The sequence below is a fragment of the Emydura macquarii genome, unplaced genomic scaffold (assembly GCF_026122565.2).
Source record: "Emydura macquarii macquarii isolate MOO-44397 ecotype Brisbane River unplaced genomic scaffold, CSIRO-AGI_Emac_v2 contig_2988, whole genome shotgun sequence".
Lineage (NCBI taxonomy): Eukaryota > Metazoa > Chordata > Testudines > Chelidae > Emydura > Emydura macquarii.
This window is the reverse complement of record NW_027133125.1, coordinates 2,551,259-2,566,039: the sequence shown is the minus strand read 5'-3', so window position 1 is coordinate 2,566,039 and position 14,781 is coordinate 2,551,259. Positions and strand designations below refer to the sequence as shown.

Below are 14,781 nucleotides of genomic sequence, written 5' to 3'. Positions count from 1 at the left end.
TAACACAGTTGTATTCTCTCTCTCACGATAAGTAGGGCTGGTAGTACCGCCCCTTACTAAGGTTGCCTGACATTTCCCATTATAGGACCCTTTTTTCACTTGCTTATAACCTTGCCAAACTTTAGCTGTTTGGGCAGAAATTTTCCATGGCACGTGTCAGCCTCAGGCTGACCTGGTTTTGATAATTTCAGCCAAAAAGTATCAACTGTTTCCAAGAACAAGGTTAGGAAAAGTGCACTGTTTTGCCAAGGCAGGGGGAAATGGGAGCTTGGCTGGGGAGCAGACAATACTCAGACAGGGACAGGTTGAAGGCAACAGGGCAAAAGGGGTCAAGGTCAGGGGAAGCGGGCATAAGTCTGTGGCCGTTAGGACACTCTGCCGTCGAGAGCCTGGGATGGAACCCAAGATCTCACCATTCTTCTGCGGTCAGGAAATGGCCATGAAACCTCCTGGCAAAGGGTCTTGTCCCCCTCCCATGCTGATCCCCACAGAGGATGACAACCAGCTAGCGTGTCCGTTACTTTGTTCACCCAAGTGGCAGAGCTCTGTGTGACCTACGCGAGTGTCACTCTAATGTCACGTGACGCAATTTCTGTTTTTTCAGTTTGTGCTTTGAAAAAGCTAGGGGATGACACACCAAAAATGATGTTAAAAGGGCGTGATTAAGGTTGCAAAGCCAAACACTCAAAAGTTGGGAAATGCCAGAATTACGATTTCCTGTGCAATATATATATATGTGTGTGTCTGCCCTCAGTGCATGCATGCGTCTGCAAGAAAGTGACATATATCGTGATCTGCATGAGGTCCTACTGCAGAAAGGCAGTGCATTGGATTGAGGGGACTCAGCAAGAAGCCGCTCAGAGGTTTATAAACTCTGCCTGGCACTGGGCTTTGGGCACTGAAGTGGGGAGAGAACTGAGACCACGGGGCCTGGCTGGATCTGTCCATCCGATCAGAACAATTCATTCTGTGGCTGGTTCTGACTCTCCTTTTCTTTCTCTTCCGCAGCGACAGTACCCCAGCGAAAGCAAACAAAAGCCCCTCGCCTCCACCCGACGGGTCCCCCATTACAAGCCCCGAGATCAAGACTGTCAACCACGAGCTGGAACCGTCCTCTTTGGAAACACCCGGGGCAGGCATACCTAAGTCGCCGTCTCAGGTAGTGTCCTCGTGGGGTTAACCTGGCCCCTGAAATGTGATCACTGCTGCCTAGGGCCACACAAGACCATCCAGGTCTCTGGCTGCTGTTGTGCATATGAGATGGTGTTTGCTCTCCATCTTGTGGAAATGCCTGGACCCCTGTGGGTCAGGCGCTGCATTAGTTGCTCCCTGTCTGTCTTTCTATTGCCAAGAGAATCCTAAACAAGCCCTGAAATTCCTCTTCAATGCAGTACATGCATACTCTATAGCAGAGCAAATGATACTCCTCTACCAGTGTGGTGCAAGACCATTGAGAGAGGTTGAAGGTCAGAGTTGAGTTATAAAGTTTGGTCTCTACACCATGCTTGATTAACCTGTGGAACTCATTGCCACAGGATATCGCTGACGCCAACAGTTGAGCAAAATTCAAAAAAGGATCAAATATTGACATGGGTAAGGAGAACATCCACAATTACATCAAACCAAGTGAAAAATAAGAGCAATAAATCCTTGTGCTTCAAGGAGTAAGCCAACTGCCAACTGGTGGAATCCTGGAAGAGGCTTGTGCTTTATGGGGAACCTAACACCTTCCACGGCAGCGCTTGATACTGGTTATTGTTGGAGACGGCATACTGGATGGGCACTGCCAAAACGGACCAGTGGCTCAGCTTATCTCTAAGCACTCTGAAGAGGGGGGTTTAGTCTGCATCTTATGGTCCCTGCACCATAATTGCCATACACATTTGATTTAAGCTATTTTTTTTGTTCATTAGCCCTTTTCCTTACATGTGAAACACCAAGTGGTATTTTTGAATTTATGGTCTGAGTTGCCACTTGCAATATCACGTCGTTGGAGTCTCACCTGACGGGCTGCATGGTTTTTATTCTGTGTTTTAAAGAAAATCAAATCTCTTGCAGCTCTCTCCTCTCTCCACCATCCCCACAGAAGAGGGAATAAAAGGAGGGGGTGGAGGGGATATGCAGAATAAACTTAGCTGGCCAAATTCAGGTTTGGTGTAACTCCCGTGACTTCAGTAGATGATATTCACAATGGAAGAATCCTGGATTTCAGTGGTTCTAGCCTAACAGTGTCCTACCCAGGGAGAAAATGCCCAGTCGCTCTTAAGCCGAGATGGATACAGATCGAAGTCCAGAGGAAGTGGAATTGATGCTTTTTGGTCCAGGCCCAGGTCCACTTCGGGATAGTTTCTCTATCTCTCGCTCAATTTTATTCTTCTCTCTAATGGAGTCTGGGCACAACCCAGGAAATGTTCACAACCTTATGAATGCCCTTTCGTGGTCTTTCTTAGCCCTTTGAGGTGTGCAGGTGCCTGGCCGTATTTTTTAAAGCCCTGTTAGAAAACTCATCTTTCCCCTCCAGCCTTCCCCAGCTGCTATTGGTCTAGGTTCTGCTTTCTTTTCCGTTACGGTGACCTGTCCATGCCTACTGCTGGGCTCTCACCTTGCCCCTTGTGTTGGACAGAGAGATACCCTGGCCCCTGAAAATCCCACCTCTGTCACAGGGAGGGAGTGTGCGGTTTTGTGGCTGTTGGGTTTTTAGACAGGAACCGGGTGTTACTTGGTGGCCTTCACCTTGCGGGAGAGGTGGAAAGCACAGCTGGAGCAGTAACCGAATGGCAAAGAAATCTTTAAACAAAACCGGTGCCTCTGACAGCCGCTAATTCCAGGCCTGTGGGTGGCGAAAGTTTAATTCCCTGGAGCAGCAGTGGTGTGCAGATACAGGGGAAGGATATCACATCACCCGCTCAGTCTCTAGCTGTCGTCATCCCAAGAGAGGACCATGCTCACTTCTCCACAGTCATTGCGTTGGCACGTGCGGCGTTGGAGGGGTAAGGCCCCTGGACCTCTGCCAGCAGCTTCGAAGAGAAGATGAGGTCTGGCTGGGCTTGGGTGCGATGCTGTGACAAAAGGGCACAAGACTCGCCCGTTGCCCTGACGATACGCTCGCCTTGCCCAGTGATGGCAGCCTGAAGGATCTGGGACGCTCCTGGGGAAGGGCTGGTTCACTCCCCAGCATCGAATTCCTCCCCCCAACCAGCCTGAGGAACTGGCTGTCCGCGGCCCTCCATCCACCACCTTTCTCCACACGCTACTCGGCCTTTTGCTCCGACTGAACTCCGATTGCTCAGACCGAGTTGCAGGCTGGGGTCTGAGTTTCCGTCTGGCTCTGGTCTCTCCTTGGCTGCCCCAGAGCCCTGGACTGGACCCCGGGCTGGGGAGGCTGCGTGCGGGATGTGGAGTTGAACACGGAGCCAAAGGTTCGGGCTCCCGCCCGTTCTGTGCAGTACTTCAGAATCAGCCACCTCCATTCTCCCTCTGGCACCCCCGGCCCACTGCCCCGTGTTCAGCTCTGCCCGGGCCGGCAGGGGCGCATCATCCCCACCCGCTGTCCTCCTGGGACAGCACCTTGTCTGCCGCAGCCGCCTCCGCTGCGTGTCCGGCGTCGTGCTGACTTGAGTGGGGACCAGGTGCGGCCTTCTCTTTGCAGGGCTCTCTCGGCCCATCATCTGTCTCGCTCCTGCTGAGACAGGCTTTCCTCTCCTGCCTTGAAATAGTTCCCTTTAAATAGCACATGTTCTCCTCGCTCTGGCAATGCCGGGGGCGCTGACTGGCCCACAGCAGCCGGCGGGAGATTGGTCAGTGTTAAGTAAGTAGAATACAGCACAACCCCGTTTAACCATGTTAACGGAACCTCCAGCCGCCTGGGCCGGACAGCGGGAGCCCCAGCTGCCCGTTCTCCAGATGTTTGGTTGTCCCATCTGGCCCCAGTCCCAACTGGGTCAGGAAATCGGTGTTCTACCGTATTTAAGCAACCTGGCAGCGACTGGCTGGAAGGGGCCAAGGTCAGCCTCAGTGCGGCCGAGGCTGCCACCTGCTGGCAGCCGTTTTTCGGTGCACCTGTCGTTCACCTGGCTGCTGAGAGAGCAAAAGTGGGCAGGTTGGTGCGGATGGAGCTGGATCCAGAAGGATGGAAGGCGGTGAGGGGGTTTACAAGCAACGGAGGGGTGGAATGACACTAAGGTGGGCAGGCTTGGAGAAGGCTTATCCCCTGTTCTTAGTGGGGGTAGGGGGGAACCCCAGAGCACGTAATCACCCCAGCGAGAAAGCACAAAAGCTGCTTCCCTCATTTGTGAGCGTTGAATATGAAGCGTTGTGTGCGGCGAACACGGCTGACGGCAGTTTCTGCCTCTGGGCAAGTGACTCAGTCCGGGCTGATGCGCTTTGAGTGGGAAGCAACGAGGGTCTGAAATACCTTGCTGTGTCCTCAGCCCACCCCAGCGTACACTGATGCTAACAACACGGGTAGTGTGTGGAAGGCAACGGAGGAGCATGTTGAACAGGCAGGAAAAGAGGCCAAAGGAGACACCATTGACATCAGTGGAGGCTACGCCCCCTAAATACCTTAGACGATCCAGGCCTAACAGAAAAGTCCTGTTGGGTTATAAAATACTCACTGTTTCAGCTCTCCAGCTATTTCCTGCTGACTCTCTTCTGAAAAGCTGCCTGTGTCTAGCCTCCTAAAGAAGCAACTGCCAGCATGTCTCCTCACTCTTCAGTGTGTCCGCGATGAGGATCCCGGGCTTCGTAAACAATGGGTCCCATGAAACCACGAGGGCCGGAATTTGGCTCTCGGCTGCCCTGCCGTCAATCTGGAGCGGTGCCATTGAAGTCAATGGAACTACGATGGACTTACGCTGCGATAGCTGAACGTGGTCCAAGATTAATAGACAGGGCTCGGGGTGTAATTTCCTTTCCAGGCAGCGAAGGCCTTCCAATGGTCTTGTTCCTTTTGCACAATGTCTCGTTTTACCAGAGTGGCAGAAAAGGGGGATCCAGGATCTAATCTGGGCTGGATCCAGAAGGCTGGCCCGGAGGGTATTCCATTTCCTGCAGCACATAAACACTGTGTTCATGGCTTCTTTCCGTTCAGAATCAGAGGCAGTGCAGTGTGTGTTTGGGCAGCATACGGTGTGAGAGGGGTAGCCATTGTAATGTTATCATTTCCCACATAGCCCCCCGCATGAGTGACTAAGAGGATGAGTGTATTAGAGAGGGGGCAAACTTCAAAAGGGTCAGCGTTTGGCTTCAGATTAGTACCCAGAGCCTCTTGTGTCTGCAAATTTTGGCTTCCCTCTTATGAGAACAGTCTTGCCCATGAAATTTCTGGAACCTTCTGCAGCTGGCTGGGCTCATGATACTGCGGGAGACGCTGTTCTTGTGGCATTTTGGCACTTCTCTACTTCCGCAGGCAGCTGAGACATGGAAGTGAAAATGCCACTTTCATTATTACTCACCCTCTACACATGGGCCTGCAGCCAGCTGCAGTTCAGCTGTGCATCTGGAATCTTACAGGCACGTTGGATGGGCCGGACTGGCCCTCTGGAAAGCTGGCCTGTTCCATGGCCAGGCACATAAATGTCTGGTAGGACACATATTCATGCATCAGAGGGAGGAGCGAGCAGTGCAGCCTAGTGGAGTGAACACAGGTCTGAGGAATCCCAGATCTCACACTGATAAGCAATCTCTCCTTTGTCAAGTCACATGCTTTCAGCCTCAGTTTTCCCTGTCTGCAAAACAGGGATAATAATGACCTGCCTTCCTAGGTAGGGTGAGAGAATTAATGTTTGTAAAGCCTTTTATACATCGAACGTATTATGGGAGTGCTAAGCACTATTGCAGTGCTAGAGATCTCCACAGCACTGTACAGGAGACTGGGTTTTTCACAGTCTATCAGCATCTCTTCAGCAGGCTCAGTGAGAGCTCGGAGATCTGGTGGCAAAGGGAAATTCAGAGAGTGTCTGAACTGGGTTGCTGTCCCTATTGTATATTCCCACAGCATCCAAAGACTGGGGCAGGCTGCATTGAATCAAAGGCTCCCACAGTGAAGCAAAGGGAGGAGGTAGGATATGGACAGACCCATGGCCTGAGCCCCCTGCCTGTCCCTGGTCGTATGCCAGGCTGCTTCTCATGGCTTCAGTGGTGTCACTAATCTTACATGTCGGTGGAGCTGAGAGCGGAACCAGGCCCAAGACGATCCCATGCTCACATGTTTCAGTGACCCCGTGCCCAGATCTGAGCCTCGGTTATGTCACTCTCGAGAGGTGTCCCCATCTGGTCTGACTTACGAGCCACTGAATCCAGTGGAGTGCAACCAGTGTGGAACGGAGACCAGGATCCAGCCCACTGGGTTTCCACGTGTAAATAAGGCAAATCTGCTTTGGCTCCTAACTCCCCTAGACCCAGGCCACGCAGGTAAGTATTCGTCATGGTTGGCCCAGCCAGCGCACCGGGTTCCTCCGCTGAAACGTGTGCTGAGCAACTTGTCTGTCGCCCCCGGTGGTTCTCCGGAAGGTTGCACATGCTCTAATTATGTATGCACGTCCGAGTGATGCATATTAATTGTGTTACGCTTCTCCTCTGCAGAGGGAGACCCCGTCCGCGGCTGAAGTGTAACTAATGGTGCCAAACCTTCCTTGGAGGCGTGTGGTTGTGTCCCCTCCTTGCTCCCTTCCTACGTGTATGTATTTGACACCCCCATGTCCGTCGTTCTGTTTCGCTAACCTGGTTCCTGTCTCTGGTTTTTTTTTTTTTGGGTGTCTCCGTGTGCTCGCTCGCTCGCATGCAGTTGCGGAAAGGCCCTCCGGTGCCGCCCCCTCCAAAGCACACCCCCTCCAAGGAGCTCAAGCCGGAGAACATCATCAGTCTCTTTGATGACAATTTTGTCCCCGAGATAAGCGTGACCACCCCCTCGCAGGTTAGCCGCTCCGCCCTGCCTTATCTCTGTCTGCTCCCGCTGCTGGGACTGTCCCCTGATTAGAGGTGTCACGCCACGAAAGCTGGTCAGAAGGCATGGCAGGAGGGGCCAGGTGCAAATGCACCGCGGGGCTGGAATTGCCCAGGGGATATTAAGCCAGCTTTGATTGGTGGTGCCCAGAAGCCATGGCTGTCTCCCAGCTGTTCTCACGGCCTGCGTCGAATGAAAAGGGGGGACTTGTGGGGTGCCCATGGAGATGTCACACAGCCATCACTGCACTTGTGTCCAGCGAGCAGGCGAAGAGCGGCTGGGCCATGGAGGCTGAGCTTCTCTCTCCTTCTTAGACATGGTTCCCCACCAGGTCTGGGTGAGGCACTCCTTGCCGTGCTGCTGTACGCTCCCAGGGCCTGCAGATCAGAGGCTATGAGCATGCACAGGTCTAACCTAAAGTAGCTCTGGATGCTCAGCCCCTCTGAAAATCTGGCACCTGCAGCTTTAAAACGCTGCTTCTCATATGGAAAGGGAGCATCTCACAGAGACCCAAGGGGGTGGGCAACAAGCCACCTACAGAGCAGGGCTCTGGGTCAGACTTCGGTCTCTAGAGACCTCAGCCGGCACCTTTCACCAGCAACGCACTCTCTATAAGAGGATTATTTCTATTTAAATGGCACTGAGCGTGGGGCTGATGTGAGGCTGGTGGCTCTTAATCAGCCCTCAGTCTCTGCAGCTGAAGTACTGAAGTACTGAACCATTTCAAAGGGAAAATGTTCCTTGTCTCCCTCTCTGGGTTAATGTGGTTTGGAGATGCGGGCTGGAGAAGTGGGTGGGCTATTCAGTATTAGATCCCTGTGTACTGTTTCCTGTGCAGAAGGGAGCCTGACCAGCTTTCCGGCTTTTTTATGAGACTTGCACTATCCTTTATGTTCAATTTTTAAAAAATCATCCCTTAAAGACCCAGGTGACACCTTTAACCATGCTCCTCTGTAACTGCCCTCCTCACTTTTCCTTCTGTAACTTGCATTCAGTGGCCTGTGGCTTTCCAGCTTCTCCCCAGCTGCTGAGGAACAAGACAGCCAGAGTTCGGAGAAGAGACATTTACACATCCAGTGACATTCACGGGGGTTGGTGGAGCTCATAGAGTGACGGGATGCTGTGGGCAGCGAGAGAGTTCAAGTACTCAGCATGGAAACAGGGAGTGTCGGGTTAAGATGCAAGGGGTTCTGGACCCCCCACTGAACAAAACCCCACACTTCAAATCAAAATCTTTACTCCTTTGCAAAACCTCTCCAAGCACTTCAGGTTCCAAGCCCTGTCCCTGTTACTCTATTCTTTAGACACCATTTAGCTGGTAACTGCCTGGTGGACATCTACCTTTGTTTTTATTGAGGACATTTTGCATGAAAACAGGGTCTTAAATGAAGTTTATTCACTTGGCTGTGCCATGCTCAGAGAGAGCCAACTGGTCATCACAGACAGAGGCGTCTCCTTTCGGGGGGAATAAGGAATAGGTGCAGGTGTGCCATTCAGTGCAAGCTGCCATATTGACACTGATGTCCAGCGTAATATTAAACCGAGGTAGGGAAACAGACTATAAAGGTCTATGGGCTAAATTGGCCCCAAACAAAGGGCCTGATTCTAAGCCTGGTTACTCCAAGGTCAGTCTGGAGTGACGCTGTTGAATTAATTGGATTTACACCCAGGTGACTGAACTCAGAACCTGGCCCAGAATAGTTGGTGTTGGGCGTCAGGAGGTTTTTGATACCTCCTGTGGTGTGTTGCTCCTGCAGTGATCACTGTGTAGCTTGACTCCCTGTCATCTCTACTGGACCAAGCACCACGGGGTTTTGCCTGCTTTCTCTCTGAACATATTGGCCTTTGTCAGTCTGACTCAGCCCCTTGGCTGATTTAATTAATTATTGGAATGTCCATTTTGGTGGGAGCTTCTTTAAGCCGGAAAGCACGGTAAGAAAAGATCAAGTTTTCTAGCTTCCGAAGAAAACTGCCAGCTGAACGTGAGAAGGTTCTAATAGTCCATTGACCTGCCTGGGAAGGAGATTGGCTACAAGCCGGTAGAAATTGCTTTGGTTTTGCAGATCTGTGCATTGGAGTAAAATCCTGGCCCCATTAAAATCAATGAGAGTTTTATCATTGACTTCAGTGGGGACAGGATTTCCCCCATCGGCTCTGCTTGGGGTGAAAGGCAGCAGTGACCAGGGCATGATGGGATACGGTGCTGGGCCTTTTCCCTGATTTCAGTACATTTTACAAATATTATGCAGGGTCCATTGGCTTTTGTTTAGATTTTAAGCATTAAAGATTTGCAGGCAGAGAAATGGGCCCAGACCAAAATCATCCTAAGTTCCTGGGCTCCTAGCTCACCCCAGAGAAAAGGGCCTGATACTCAGATCCATATTTTGTGGCCTGAGCACACCACAGCTGGACACTTTTAAAACTAATCCGGACGTGCCAGGCAGGGTAATGGAGACAAAGGGAGCAGTCGGGAAGGAGTATTTGGAGGATCGTAAGGAAGAAATGGACAGTAGGGGGAGAGGAGAGCGCACACAAAAGCAAGTGTTTAGTCATGCAGAGCTTTGGAGGTAAACAGCGGCAGCATCTCTGCACTATCCCAGTACAGAAGCCTGCTCTGGCTCCAGTTACATTCACATGTGGACAATCTAATGAGTACGCTGTGTCTATCCACTTAAAAGCAGAAAGCCACAGGTCACTGAGCCCTCCTTTATTCCTCTCCATGCCTGGGTAGCTTGTGGCAACGTCTGTCTTGGTAACTGCTGCTCGCTGTGTCTGTTACACTGTTTGTTTGTATCATGTGTGAACACCTGCGTTTAACCAGGGATTCCAGCACATGGCGGTTCAGTGCGCACGACCCAGGATGGGACTTGCCGCAGCATCCTAATGGACGTGATCTCTGAGGGACAGCTCTTGTTTCTAGAGCAAATGCCGCCGGAGCCTCCAGTGTCTGTTAACGTTCACTGTATTCCCCAGGGCCATTTCAATATGCACTGGGGGCCCATATAACATCATTATTGGGGGCAAATTAGGCAAAGGACAAGAAACCCTAATCCATGGTGCATATGAACAGCAGGTAAGAGTCCAGCATAGCCAGAGCCTTTGATCTCTCAGCACCAAGTACAGCATGGGCGGTGGAACCTCTTTGAAGACATTGCTCTACTGGAGAATTGTCTAGGAACTCCAGCGGGTTTTAGAGTTTGGATACTGGTTCGTGTTTAACCCTTTGGGTGGGGGAGCTGGATGGCTGTTGGCCATATTCCTTCCCATGAGTGCTAATCAGTGCCCCCCAAGCCCGTAAGAAGGGGAGCACTATAAAGAAGTGGAACTTGGGAGTAAAGCGCGTTGAGCTGGAAAGCAATGAGGGTGTGGATCTCCTGCAAGGTACTTTCTGTTAAACTGTCGTGGTTATGCTGCAAAATCCTAAACGTTGTGGTCCTCTCTGGCCTGGATGGACCAATGAATTCATGTCCTAACTTGATACTGCAGCTTGTTGCTGGGTAACCAGATGTGGTTAGTAAGTTCTGGGAGGGTTTTCAGTGTTGAACCTAGCTGGAATTGGGGCGGAACAACAGAAAACAACCTTGGGTGGAACTGGAAATATAGGTGAAATTAGAGGACCAGCGAGCTTGGGAGAATCCACTGAAAGCACAAACCCCATAAGGCAGAATTGTTTCTTCTCAAAGGGAGAGAAAGACAGAAAGGGGACGGCTCATAATGGCTCTGCAGGAATCTAGAAATGCAGAAGTGGCACTAGCTCAGGACTGAATGTTAATGACCAGTTCCCTTTGTGTGACAGCTACCACGTCCGCTGCATTCAAGGCAGTTAATGCGTGCACTGACAGTGCCACCTGCTTGTGTATTAGCCAGGAATAAAGGCACTCGCTCTGCTGGCTGAGAACGCAGCAGTGATGTCTCCTGAGTCGGCGTGTGTCTTATACAAATGCAAAGCACATTAGTGCTGGTGTGGGTGTCTGAGGACTGGAGCCCAGTGTGGAGAGCGTTGGAGCTTGCATGGAGGGATGTGGAATTTGAGGGCAATCCTTAACCAAGGGTGGATGTGAACTCTCACCTTCGACACGTGACTGGGGATGGTGTTTGGAGTCTGAAGAGAGGCTAACAGAGAAGCAACTTGAGGGATTAGGGTTGGGATGCTGTTGGATGTACCTTCCAGGGTCATGTGTCTTTCCCTAGCAGCAGCTGGTGCAGATGCGATGGGTGAGCTGAATGTGGGTAGGTCACACAGCAGACGGGGGCTGTGTCTCTGAGGAGGATGGGAAATTGACCCCGAGCCATGAGTACGACCCAGCTGGTGCTGATGCAGAGAAGCCGCAGAGGGCAGTTGGGAATAGATGAGAAATGCTTTCAAGCTGACCGGTGCAGTGGCATTTTGGCCATATCAGACTTTGGCCATAGAGCCATTCAGAGTAGACAAGTAGGAGAAGAGATGAGGGTTTGAGTTCTTTGTTTGCATGCGTTCCTTGGTGCGCGGCACATGCTCGCAGGCATCATGCAGTCTGGGGCACAGGCATAGGCCTGGAGGCATCCCATTAGCATGTCCATCCATGTGCCTTATGCATCTGTTCCCTAAGCCCTGGATATCAACTGCCATACGCTATCTATCTCCTGTATCCGTCTAATGCTCACCCTGCTTTTCTTCCTTACTGCTGCCAAGTTTGATGCCCCTGGGCCCTTCCAGGAGGGAGTCAGCCTGTTGGATCTGGATTTTGATCCCATTAAACCAGATGCCAGCCCTGTAGGGAAGGCACCCACACCTGCCACCCAGGTTTGTTACTATCCCCGTTCCCTCTCCCTTGAGTACATGAACGGCTACTGACGGCGGGGTCAGCCTAGGTCATCACTGCACATTTCCATATTGATTGAGCTCTCCATGAGTGTGAGCTGTGCACATGCTCCTGCACATCCGTGAGCTCTCCCGAGTTCTCATGTGCATGAGTTGGGTGAGTGTGCGCCTGGCTGTGCACAGGCAGTGGTTTGAGCCGCACAGAGAGTGTGGATGTTTGTGGGAACACCCAGTGTGCCCCGCTCTGAAGTTTTGGCCTTGGAAACTCAGCTAATGTGCATCATAAGGTTAGCATCTTCCATGTCCCACATGGATTAGTGTCGCACTGATTGTATTGCTGGGAAACCCAACCTTAGTGCCAGGCTCCTCCCACAAACGATTCGGTTTCGTTAGTGGTTGGAGCAGAGAGATTATTAAGAATCAAAGCATGAATAATCTGCAGTTACATTAGAATAAGAGAAGATGAGAGTGGGAAGGGACCTCAGGAGGTCATCTAGTCCAACGCCCTGCTCAAAGCAGAACCAACCCCAACTAGACAGGATAAACCTTAGGTAGGATAAAACTTACGGAAAGGCTATTAAAGCTCCTGCCTCTGGACAGGAGCCAGCCTCTCACTAGATGGAGTTAAGAAGCATCTTCCTCCATGAGCTTGTTGTGGCATAATTGACTGTCACGGAGGTTTTATACCTTCCTAAGAATTCCTAAGGTGCTGGCCACTGTCTGAGACAGAACGCTTGCAAAGGGGGGGTTTTGGGGTGATCCTTTCTAGCAAGGCCTGTGTTGTGAACATTTGACTCCCAGTTAAAAGAGGGGAGTAGCGATGCAGCATAGAGAGAAAGAACTGGCAAATACTGACTAGTTGAACTAAACTAGTGTAGTGAAAAGGATACAACTTTTGTGTGTAGACAAGGCTTTATGGACAAGCCGCAAATGTCAGGATTATGAGAGGGATTTTCGAAAGCACTCGGCACTGGCCTAACTTGGCTGTCAGGGACGTTGCAGGGAGTTTGTCATTGACTTGAGTGGGAGCCTAACAGGAAGCAGAGTTTTGAAAACCATGCCCCCTGCAGTCAGAGAACTGAGCATCAACATTTTTAAATGGAGAAAACCGTATGTCACTAGCCCTTGAATTTCCCAGTGGTGAGATGGTTACCAGTGGCACAATCTGCCATTGATGTTTGAGGGGTATGTGACATAGGGTACGTCTACACTGTAAATTAGGCTGTAACTGTAGGGTAGGTCGGCATTTCTGCACTAGCTTTAATCTAGCTAGCAGGGGTAACAGTGATAGTGAGGACGGGGCGGTGTGGGTTCTAGCCACCCTAGTACAAGCACGCTGGGGACTGTGGGTATGTACACAGGTTGCTAACCCATGCCAGGGTCCGTGCCCCCGCATCTGCACTGCTATTGCTAGATTAAAGCTGGCCTGGGTGTATCGACCCATGCTGCAGTTGCACCTTCGCGTGCAGTGTCCATGTGCTAGGGCCACAGGCGGGGCTGTCTTAATGCCATTGTAGCGCAGACCCGGCAGGCGATGCAGGAAGGTCTCAATAATTTTGAAATTGTTCAGAAAAACGTAGAGGCAAGTACAGATGAAGGTGTGCGCCTGCCGTGTTCTGAACGACATTTGTATTGTTTCCCTTGGCTGAAATAATCAAGTATAAACATGTTTTTATCCTTTGACATGCTTAGTCTTTACCTTGGGATTTATGGGAGGTAAGACTTTTATACAGCTTCCGTTTGGTGAACTCTTACCGTATACCTTAGCATGTGTCGGCGCCGACTTCTTGCTCTTTCTCCCTCCCTGCCATCCCTTGAACCTGCTTTCACATTCCAGTCTGTGGATCAGCCTAAAAGGCAGCCCTGTGTTCTGGCCCTGCATCCGGTGCTCCCAGCAGAATGCACCATCGCCTGTGCCGCCAGCTCTCCTGGCATTCCCTTGGTGTTTTGCATTGCAGTCAATATCGCCTGAAGCCTACCCTACCACGGCTGCACAGTCAGTTTTGCTCCTTGCTCTCTCCAGACCTTTCTGTCCCCTCTTCCTCTCACTGTGCAACATGCATGCTTCTCAACTGCCCCTAAATTTACCTCCATCCTGTGTACAAATTTGGGATATCTGCCATGCTTGCTGCTCGTGGTTGATCGCTGTTACCAGAAATGCCCCATCGAGGAACATAGCCTTTTTGTTTATGCTCAATAAATGAATCTCTGTCTTCCTTGGTGGTAAAGGGCCAGCCGCTCCACTGGTGTAAATCAAAGGAAGGAAGCTGATTGACACCAGGTGATGATCTGGCCCGAGGTTCCTATGTGGCTGTTGAGATGTCACCACTATGTATGCCCTGGGCATGTTGAGAAGATTGCTTTCCCTATGTTTTTTATTGAGCGTCGATGTTGATTTTTTGTTTTTCCCCTTTTTGTGCATTGTCTGCCTGTGTTTGTTTAAAATAACCCACAAGTTTGTGTCTTCACAGGGCAAAACTTCATGCCTTAAAATTGGACAACCCTGGTTGCGGATGTCTGCCTACTGAGTGGCAGTGCAGCCTGGTTCCTTTGAGAAGTGTTTAGTGTTACATTCCCATCATGGTCTTGCATGAATCAGCTGAGTGTTCCTTCCCCAGACGAACGAGTGCCTGTTATTCCCAGAAGCCAGGGTTTCTTTGCTGTGTTTGGGTGTCATTTTTGTGCCAGAGTGAAGAACTGACGTATGTTCTTCCCCTTTTGTGTTCTCCCAGACAGCGGCAGGGGTGTCTTTGGAAATGCCTTTCTCCTCCATTTATATGCAAGGAAATAAATTGGCCCAACTGTGTTCTTACAGTTAAACAGAGCATAACTGGGGAAAAGCAGTTTGAATAAATTGAGGATCAGCTCAGACTGTGACCCTCAAATTCCTAATCTGCTTTGAGTTTGAAAAGCTTTAGCTTTGAAATAAAAAAATGTTATTTCATTGTTGCCACCTTCGGTCTTTTGTGTCCTCTTGGAAGCAGGAAGGGCTGAGACACCCCGAGAAGGACATTATTCCTGGCCTGGTTGGGAG

At 50.8% G+C, this 14,781-nt stretch overlaps 1 protein-coding gene across 5 annotated transcripts in view; it reads left to right on the top strand.

Annotated features, from left to right (window-relative positions):
* Window positions 1-14,781, top strand: part of BIN1 (bridging integrator 1) — a 138,827-nt gene that overhangs the window by 103,191 nt on the left and 20,855 nt on the right. For 3 of the 5 annotated variants that reach the window (XM_067529450.1, XM_067529451.1, XM_067529452.1), the window contains 4 exons: window positions 1,009-1,159; window positions 6,788-6,916; window positions 11,619-11,729; window positions 13,440-13,463. In XM_067529450.1, the coding sequence (XP_067385551.1) occupies window positions 1,009-1,159; window positions 6,788-6,916; window positions 11,619-11,729; window positions 13,440-13,463 (415 nt within the window). The remainder of the gene's footprint in view (window positions 1-1,008; window positions 1,160-6,787; window positions 6,917-11,618; window positions 11,730-13,439; window positions 13,464-14,781) is intronic. The other 2 variants (XM_067529453.1, XM_067529454.1) reach the window with 1 other exon arrangement.